Below are 10,597 nucleotides of genomic sequence, written 5' to 3' on the forward strand. Positions count from 1 at the left end.
TGACTCATGCGTGAGGAAGCACTGCATTTATAAAAACATCTTTCTCAAAGATTCACATCTGAATATGTAACCCATTTATTATCAATCATTCAGTGGAGGCTTGGCTGCAGACACAGATGTCCATGTAACCCCCGATGATCTCATCAGCAGACACTGTGCTCTAACATGTGCAAGCATGCACAACATGCACTTGTGCATACGTGTGAACGTGTCTATGCAAAGCTACAGTGGAGACCTACAGCACAGCACAACACGTGAAGGTAAACAACTGGACTGTGTTTTTGTGCACATCTGTGTGTCTTCAGTCTGTTTCTCAGGAAGCTCCATGAATCTGTAGAAAATGTTTCTGAGCTGCAGAGAACTGGGTTCAGCAACACTGGTTTTGAAACCAGTAAAACCATCTATGGGTTTGTGATGATTGGGCTAGCCTGTCTATAGGTATATGTCACTCATGGGGTTAGCATATGGTTGGCCTAGTAGGGACGCATGAGGCCTACTGCAGAATAATTGGGACTCATATTTATCGTCATATTTATCTACAGTGTGGGGCTGTAATATTTAAGCTGCAGTCCGACCATTCAGCTTAAGTGCATGCTTTTCTCAGTGGTTGAAGAATGCACTCTGTTGCTGCATGGTTTGAGAGTGCACTGGAGGGGAAGTTGAATAATGCATTGAATTTAAAGTTGACCTCAGTCCAACTTGAACAAAGCAACAAACCTTGACTCTGTTTTCTGTTAGAAATATACAAGGGTTTGCTAAATAGCATGCATCAGTTTGAGTCAGTGCACATCTCACTGAACAGTTGTCTTGTCTGATATAGTAACATCGTTTCAATGTTTATTTTGCCTCGTTTCCACAAAGTGGTACAGGTTTATTCAGTTGATAACGCAATTATCTTGTGTTTCCATTGTTAAATGTTGAGAAGGGTACCACAATAAAAACTGTTGACTGGTCAACAGAGAATAATCACTTGTTTTTTCCTGTGCAGCCTTCTCTCAAACATAGCTCGTCCACATGCCAAGAAGAAACAACATGGAGTGTTGGATTTCCTCCACTGTTGCTCTTTGTTTACTGTGTCACATTCTCCTCCTTTGTGGAATTTAGCTACGCTGCGTCAAACTCATATGATGTTGTGCTGTTTACATATCTGATGCCTATTATGCAAAGAGTGTAACATATGTTTCCAGCGTACACACCCGCAACTGTGGTGAGCTGCACTGAACTGTACACCTTGGGGGAAACGAGGCTTTTAATTTATAAAGAGGAAAACTATTAACCTGTTATTTTATTTGGCTCTATGTATTAAAATATGTACTCAGAGTAGCATGTGCCATTTTAACATCCCAGAACTAAAAAAAACCAACACACTGTACTTTCATGAATGTTCCAGTCTCAATAAAGTATTGTGAGGCCTGACACAAAGTTAGGCCTCTCCTGCTTCTTGAATGCTAGAGTTCACTTTGTGCAGATTTGAAAAAAAAACGTATCCCACAATAGGCCTCAAATCTAGCAGGCAGCTGATCCCAGCCTCTCTAGCCTACATCCTACGTTAGTTCTACTCACTAAGAGGCAGGCAGTGCATAACAAGAGAGGAAAGACAGGACTTTTCTTTTTGTTACTCTAACACTACATTGGCATGTTCCCTGATGTTTGTAATATTAGTATTTTTCTGTTTATGACTATAGGTGAAGTAAAACATACCTGATTTTTAAACTGCTATACAGTAGTAGGTAATACTTCATAACTCCATCATAAAATACCATGCATTAGGTGATTATTGCTTTTAAAGAGTCCTACGGAGGCTCAAAGAGAAAAAATATTGCCCTCAGGTTCTATCTATTGGATTTTGGCAAAAAAAAAAAAAAATCATAAGCTTTTTATGATGTTGGCATAGATTTCATTTTTTTTTTGCATGCAATAACGTTAATAAGAAAAAGGTAAACAACATAACAAGAGAAAAATAGTACTCAAAAAAGTGTCATATGCTTTGGCCTGTAGTGATAAAAAGAGGTTGGCGAATCAAACATATATCTAGACACACAGAAATTAAAGTGCAACAAATAAATAATGGTATAAAAAACGTATAAACTCACAATGAACCAAAGACAAAATGCTGAAATAAATAAATAAATACATTTTTACCTTAATAGTGGAAAGAATATGGTCACTTGGTGCAGCAGAACATTATTAGTATCATTATTATTACTATTATTATTATTACTATTATTCCCCCCAAAAAAAAACGAACAAAAAAAACACAACAAAAAAACCACTGTGTTTCAGTGTTGGGAGGAAACCTGGAGCGATGAGCTTACTATTGTCTTTGTCGTCATCCTCATCATCATCATCATCATCATCACATACAGAGTCAGACTGTGTCTCTGTGCCAGAAGGAAGCTGTGTTTGTTTCATTGTCTCTATCTAGAACAGACAGAGGAAGAGGAGGTGAAGAGATTTTTGAGGAAGTGCATGCGTAGATCAGGTAAATCCTTAAGTGGGCAAAATCTCAAGGAAAAAAATTGTGCTATCTTCATCATCTTCATCGTCGTGAATAGGCTCCAAGGAATAGCGAGGTTGTCGGGAGTGAGAGAGGGCGCAGGGGGGGAGGAAAAGCGAGGTCACATTCTGACCAAAAATAGATTGTTTGTGTCTGCAGTTGAGTCTTTTAAGGATATTGGTAATTTATATCTGCAGTTTTGTCTGTGTTTTTATGTATGCAGGGGGTCATGCATCTAAGGGGCTGAGAGGAGAGAAGGGCCCTTTGAAGCAGGCGGACTCGTAGTGCTTGTTCAGGTAACTCTTGAGTGCGAAGGTCTTGTCGCAGCGTTTACACTTGAAGTGTTTGAAGGCCGAGTGGGTCTGCATGTGAGCGCGCAGGTTCGAGCGATCCGCGAAGGCCTTCCCACAGTGGGCACACCCAAACGGCTTCTCCCCCGTGTGTGAGCGCATGTGGCCCTGCAAAAGCCACGGCCGGCTGAACGCTTTCCCACACACGTCACACTTGTGCTTGAGGTCGTGCGTGAGCAGATGCATGGCCATGGCGGGCATGGAAACGTACACCTTCCCACACGTGGGACATTTCTTTGCCAGCTTGCTGTCCAGCGAGCGGTGTGTCTGTTTGTGCCGGCTCAGGTTCGAAGACGTGGCGTAGGTTTTGCCGCACTCGTTGCAGGTGTGCCTCTGAATGGTCCTGGGACTTCCGAGGCCTTTCCTCCTAGAGCGGCCATCAGTGATGAAGAAGGCGTCAACTGTGTAACCCTCACTCACCGCAGTATCTCCGTTGATGTAGCCATCAGTGATCTCTGAGCTGGGGCTGCCAGGAGACTCGGAGTCAGGTGCTCCATAGTCACTGTGGATTCCATCGTAGAGAGGATCGGGAGAGGGAACCTTGATTCCACTGTCACTCTCACCATCGTACACAACAGGGTTGATGTAGTCACTGATGTAACCAGCTAATAAGGGAAAAAGAAAGAATTAGATTATAGAACATTGTAGATGAAAAAACAGATACATAAGAAAAACTGCAGTATAGTATTTGTATTTGATGCAGCTAGAACATGATTTGTTGATGGGTAAAAAAGAATTCAACTTTTCTTTCTTAACACTACAGGCACTGTAATAAAAAAAATTAATGTACTTCTCCAGCTGTAATGGAAGCCCTAGGATGTAAGTTGGGTTTATCATTTTGCCGTTTATGGACAACTACACTGGTTTGAGGAGAAAAATGAGCACTTGATTTATTACTTTACTAGACTTTTTTTTCGGAGGCATTAATGGTCCCACTCACTACATGGTTTTCAACAGATCATGTCTTTTTGTAAATAATGTTCCAATTTAGAGGAAAATAAACGATGAAGCACATATGAGTGCACGCCAGTGTGATTGACAGCTGAGGTCGTCCATTAGGATCCCGGTTGCAGGAGACATCTGCAAATTTCTAGTTTCAAAAACTGTTTGGACGCCGCTCAAACTAAAACTCAGGAACCAAGAGGAATTATTTTTGCTTATATACAGTCCATGGTTCCATCCACCATTTCAGAGTAATGCTAATGTGACATACTAACAGGGAGACAAAGGAAAAAACACAATTACACAATTAGACTGAAGGAACAGAAGAAAATCTGTTTGGATTTTCTTCACAGTTCCATTTATCCTCCCACACACAGTAATAGCACAGAGTCAGTGTACTAACCAGCTTTACACAGTCCGAGTTGGTTGAATTAAATAATTGCCTCCTCTGTGTTGTAAACAGCTTTGTGTGCCATTAGTGACACGCACAGGTTGCTTTGTAACCATTGCACGGTCTTTTTTACTGCTTCTGCTGCCCAGCTGAGCTCGTTCTCAACAGAGAATAACACAACATATAGAGATGAGTAGCTGTCCACTCTAAATCATTCAGCCCGTAACATGTTCACATGTTTTTGTTTGAAATGTGTTTGGTGTTACATGTGCGGTACATGGAGAAGCATCATTAAGCTGTTCACTCAGTGCCGTGGTCGGACACAATTGCTGACATGACAGGTGGTGCTGTAATGTACGTGATGTGGACGAGCAGAACAACAAAGATAGCAACACAGATGGTTCCAGTAAGATCTGATCCTGGGTCAGCGGTTTTTCATTAGAATTAGAATTAGTTCTTTTTTGCGCACACACCAATTAGCGATAGTGAATTTGACCTCTGCATTTAACCCGTCCTTATTACACATCAGCAGTGAACACACACAGATAAATGTTGCACACTGCTCCTGTGTCTGGGGAGCTCAGAAACACCCCGGCCCTTAATTTGAGTTGAACCGACAACCCTCTGGTTACAAGCCCAATTCCCTTCCTCTTGGCCGTGCCCTTCATCGCTATTATCCCACCACATTAACCACAAAATCCTCTGCAGTTTTACAAAATGTTGTTAATAAAAGCTATTCTATATTGGTGTTATTTTTTTTAAAAAACTATTTTGTAATAAGTGGAATTAGCTGATTATTTTTGAATTAATAATTCTATTTTTACTTATTTGTGCAAGGTAAGACAGTATTTTTAACTAATAGTTTGTCCGAATACCTGTATCATGCATTTAATATTAATTTTATTCAAGACATGTAAGTGCAATTCAGAGCAAACTTATAATGCAAATTGGAGATACAGACCATAAACATTTTCTTTAATTAAAGACTTTTTTTTTGTATCATTTGTTATTGTTAAATTGTTATATTTGATCAGATGGAGTATGATTCTTCATTTATGTATCATTATGTGTCATACCATTTGTAACTACAGCCATTCACTACAGTTAATGTGGTTAAGGATAGTTGCCAACCGCACTTTAAACAACCGTGATCACACTGAATTCTATAAGAGGAGAAAGAAAGGTCTTCCTGCAGCACACCTGTTGCCAGTGTGAAAAAAAAAAAACCCTCAGCGTTTGTCCAGAAGTAATTCAGCAAGATAATTTCCCTCAGGTTGCAGGTAAAACTGTTCCTCTGTAAACGATAAATGCACACAGAGTGAACCTTAAAGGAAGAGGGTGTAGTGTGTGTGTGAAAGTGAGCAGCATCAGTACCATGGACAGATCCACATCAGTGCAGTGCACATGGATGACACCGTGACAGCGAGATTCACTCTGCGTCGTCAGCACTGTGGCAGTTTGTTACAGATCAGAGGGCTGGAGCAACAGGCCTTAAAGGCAAAAACACTTTACCTCATTCTACATCTGAGCAGAGGGGAAGCTGCTGTCATTTTATATTAATATATCTGAAATAAAACCTACTCTTTTCCGATTTGATGTGCGTCTTTCAAGTATGTCATTAAGATGTGTCTCACTAGCAAAATACTCATAAACATGATTGGAACACGTGTAATAAATGATCTTTTTGTTCAACTGTTTGCAATTAGTCATTAAACAAACTTACTAATTAATACTGATTAATGCAAATGAGCTACTGAGTCGGTCACTAAATTAGAATCAACGTGCAATTAATGGATGTTTAAATGATGATTTATGAATGATTTACTTGTTTATTTCTAACATCGAAACAAGTAAAGGGACAGTCAATGACAGCAACTCACGCAAACATTTTAGGTTTCACTCCTAATGTGTGCTGTAGTTGACATTTAGTGGTGATCCATGTCAATGATTAATAGTTTGCAGCCTCGTGTTGGGACATTTAACATTTTGTTTTCAGCATTAAAATGTTTATATTTTACCACACACCAATAAACACTAGTTTATTGTAGTTGGTTTATTTGTAGCTTACTGTCTTTTTTATTGCTGTATTAGTAGTTTGTACAATGTAGGTTTAGTTTATTCAAAGGAAGACATTGATAGGTTAATTGAGTAAGAGAGTTTAAATAGGTTTAAAGGTCCAGTGTGTGATTTTGACGAGGGGTTACTCGGAGACATTGAATATAGTACATATAAGTATGTTTATGAAGGTGTATAATACCTTTAAAATAAAAGTTGTTTTTGCTTTAACAGTAGCTTGAATGGACAAATTAGCCAGCATGTGCATTCAAGATTACAGAAACAAAGAGAAATGACATTCTTTCTGGTATGTGAAGGCCACCATATTTCCCTGAAGCATTTAAGAAAGAAAAGGGATGAGTGGTGGCGTCCTCTGACATCTCACCATTAGATATCACTAATTCTTACAGATTGGACCTTTAATAGATCAAGATAGGTTAAAAAAAAACAGGCATCCTGTCTTTACAGTCCTTACACTTTTTGTTTTTCATTATTAAATCTTCTGTAGGCTGCAGTGTGTTCCCATCACTGACCAAAGACACAAAAATATATGAGCTGTGACTAAACATCAGTGCCATATGTTGTCATGTTCTGTTTTTTAAAGTTGTAAGATTTAACATATCCTTGTTTTTATTTTTATCCACCCAGTCTGGGGATTTTTATTTTTTTTTTGCGTATATGGCAGAAGCAACAAGACACATGTGACACCTGACTTCCTTACATATTAACAGCTACATCATGCCACATCCTGTCTGGAAACACGGTCCAATCACACAACACACGGACGAACACAAGAGGCACATGAATTATTCCAAAAGCCGGTGCGTTCAGGCAGAAAGTCTTTCCTAACGTGTTGTGGCTGCAGTTTGTGTTGTACTCACATTAAGATGTCATCATGCAATGTTAGGGATGGAGACAATAGGTGGCTGGTGTGTGTGTGTGTGTGTGTGTGCTGGTACTTCTGCTGCTGCTGAGGCAGCAGATCGCATGTCAGGCCAAGCAGGGCTTGTTAACCTCGACATTATAAATACACCACTGACAGCTTTTTGCTTTATGAGCGGAGGAATACACACAGAGCGCACATATTGACATGCACAAGCTGATGTGCATCAACGTGTCTGTGACATTGGGGGTGGTGGAAGTAGTGCGGTGGCTTAATTAACATAGCGAGGAGCACATATCTGGGGTTTCTTTTGTGGCAGGGTGTCAGGAAGTTCACAGCATCAGAGTAGCAAAGGCCTATAACACTGTAACTGCAGTGAGGGCAGGGATTATTATGACACCTGCTGCATGTAAAATAAGAGAATATAATATTACATTCACCACCCACTATTAGGTGTTTTCCTAATAAAGTGGCGGGAGTGGCAGCTACAGTTGTTGCACGTTAACAGATGGTCTTCTGCATATTCGTAACAAGTTACTGTTGCCTTTTTGTCATGTTAAACTAGGCTGTTCTTTCTCCTCTGACCTCTGGCATCAACAAAGGCGTTTTCTCTGTAAACTCCTTAGATAGATGTGCATGAGAATCCCACCAGATGAGTAGTTCCTGAAATACTGTCACGTTCAAAGTCACTTAAATCACCTTTCTTCCTCATTCTGATGCTATTTATATACTTCAGAAGGTAATTTTGACCACATCTACATGCTTAAATGCGTCGATTGCAGCCATGTGATTGACTGATTACTGATGTTAACATGCAGTTGAACAGGTGGCCGGTAAGTGTATTACAAGACCATACGAAAAGGCAGCAGCATTGCTCATGTTCTGCTGCAACTGCAGCTTTTGAGTGGATAAATCTGTCAGTGGTTGACTTTTCAACTGCCACCCCCTGAGTGTGGCATGGTAGCGTCACGCTGAGCTCACAGAAGCACGTACAAGTTTGTGAGTCAATGACCAATAAGATTTCAAATAAGCTCTGCCTTTAGTGACTAATTAGATTAAAAAGAGGTATAAAAAAATGGAGCAGATATTAATAACCTCTATCCAATCTTTACCTCCTCTAACCTTACTTAGCCTGCGTACGAGGGAAAGTCCCTGCTGACGATGAGCCAAAATCAATGAAACATGGGATGTGCTGGATTTAGTTGATTTCTCAAGTGACCTTTCTGCTTCAGTGGCAGCTCAACTCCCACCACTGACCAACTGCCTTAGATCAAACCTGCTTTATACTCAGTAAATAAAGTGTTGGGCCAGTGTGTGTGGTGTGGTGACACTGAGGGAACAGAGAGTATTGGTTATTGAGGTACACTTTGCCACGCTCATGTTACTCTCATACAACTTTCATCCTGTGCTCTGTTTTGAAAAGCCAAGCAAATTAGACTTTGCTTTTCATTGGCCGATGTCACAACTACTGTATGCTATAAGTGTGTGCTGCCTGCTGTTATCATTGATTATAGACTACTTACTGTAAATGGCTTGAGTGTCTATAACCACATCTCCATTCATTACAGAGGTATAACAACAGGTGATTGGAAGATAAAGTTAAACAGGCTGCTCTGATTATAAATATGGAGCGCTGTTAACACCTGTTCTAAGAGTTATTGATTACTAGGTCTGCATTGATGTGTCAGCTGCATGGGGTTGATGTTAAAGAGCCAACTGAGGGAGACCTGCTGGGACACTCAGGTAAAGCCTTAGTTCGGAAAGGACAGTGTTAGGTTCCCTGCCTCTCCTCCTCCTCCCCCTCCTCCTCTTCTTCATCCTCCTCCTCTTCTTAGAGACTGACTTGTTTGTGAAAACACCTGTTAGTGCTCGCTGTGCGTCAGCAGTGTGACCTACCTTTGTCATGGAGCCGCAGGCTGAGGTCTGTCCTGTGGCGGTAGGCGTTCTCCAAATCCGCTGCGGTGGAGAAATCATCCAATTTCACCTTTTTCACCAGGAAAGACCTTGGCATGGTGGTGCGACACCGACACACACACACACACACACGCTCACACTCGCGAACACAGCCGCACACACTCACAAACACAGCCGATCGCAGACGGCCTGGCCAGCGTGCTGATTTCACTCTTTACGCACCAAAAAGAGCGAGCGGATTGTCTGAGTGTTTGTTGAATACGCGAGAGCCGCGAACTGAACTCCAGTGAAGGACTTTTAGAATGTGTGCTCAGTTCGGCTCCTTCTCTCTCCGCCTCCTGGCTCCAGAAAGAATGAGAAATGCAACTTCAGCACCGGACAGCTCCCTCCTCGCGTTGTCCGCGCTCACGTGCCAGAAGCACAGCAGAGGACAGAGGTTTGCGAGCAGACAAGAGATTAAAAAAGAAAGAAAGAAAGAAAGAAGCAAGCAATGGAAGGAACCCTGCAGCGTGTGACAGCTTTCGGGCCTCTCTAAAGATGAAGATGAAGAAGAGGTGGAGGAGGAAGATGAGGAGGATGAGGGAGGGAGGGATGCGAGGGAAAGAAGAGGGAAAAAAATGTGAGGACTATTTTGGAAGCTTTTTAAAACGAATGTCCTTCCCCCGGTACAGTCCTTAAATCCAGTTTACAGGGACTACTGAGGTCGGGAAAAAATCACAGTACGACTCCCCGTGGTCGCGAGGATCATCATCATCAGCATCCTCTCTCTCTCTCTCTCTCTCTCGCTCTCTGTATCCCTCACTCTTCACTATCTCTCTCCCTCTTTTCACCCTCTTTTCTGCAGCTTCAGTGAAGGTGTTCCTGTGAGTGTGCCGTCTCGCGATCAGCTGTTGGCATTTATACTGCGCAGAGGGAGAGAGAGAGAGAGGGGGAGAGAGAGGGAGACTCGGGTGGAGGGAGTGCTTAATTTAATCCATCCCACTTCCCCGGGGAGCAGCGACTGGCCCGGATGATTTATTGAAGCTGTTATCACCCCTCTTTCTCTTTCTTTCTCTGTCTTTCATTCTCCTTCCTCCCTTTTTTTTCCTTCATTTTTTGAGCGCGCGCGTGTGTGTGTGTGTGTGTGTGTGTGTGTGAGGCGAGGCGCCATGTTTTGGGGAGATAAGAATGGAAATTATTGTTATGGTTTTTTTAAGCACTCATCGATTTGATTCAGCTATCACAGCGTGAAACATGAATTTAAATATTGTCTCGTTGTGAGTAAGATGGGAGTCTCTACAGCAGCACATACTTTCTTGTTTTCCTTCTCCTTTTATCACCTGCTAAGCATATTCTGTCTTAGCCCTTTGCGCGATGACATGGGTTTTATGGGGGATATTAACTAGCATGCTGAGAGCCTCGTAATTACCATTAATGTGCCCTCCAAGGCAGATGGATGTGGACCAAATGGAGTGTTTTACAGTGACTGCAGGAATAATATGCTAGTGATATCTGCTCCAGGGTCAAACCAGGTTCACTCACAAGTTTCACTGCAGTCTTTGCTGTCTCTGTGCCCATATTATGCA

The 10,597-nt window shown here is 41.7% G+C and overlaps 1 protein-coding gene across 1 annotated transcript; it reads right to left on the reverse strand.

The window, feature by feature from the left end:
- Positions 1 to 2,402: 2,402 nt before the first annotated feature.
- LOC122774435 (transcriptional repressor scratch 1-like) lies at positions 2,403 to 9,615 on the reverse strand. Its single transcript, XM_044033710.1, has 2 exons — positions 9,015 to 9,615; positions 2,403 to 3,452 (listed from the first exon to the last, which is right to left on the reverse strand). Exons 1-2 carry the CDS (start codon positions 9,127 to 9,129, stop codon positions 2,725 to 2,727), a joined length of 843 nt encoding a protein of 280 aa, XP_043889645.1. The 5' UTR covers positions 9,130 to 9,615; the 3' UTR covers positions 2,403 to 2,724.
- Between the last annotated feature and the right edge of the window lie 982 nt (positions 9,616 to 10,597).

Source organism: Solea senegalensis, linkage group LG9 (assembly GCF_019176455.1).
Source record: "Solea senegalensis isolate Sse05_10M linkage group LG9, IFAPA_SoseM_1, whole genome shotgun sequence".
Classification (NCBI taxonomy): Eukaryota; Metazoa; Chordata; class Actinopteri; order Pleuronectiformes; family Soleidae; genus Solea; species Solea senegalensis.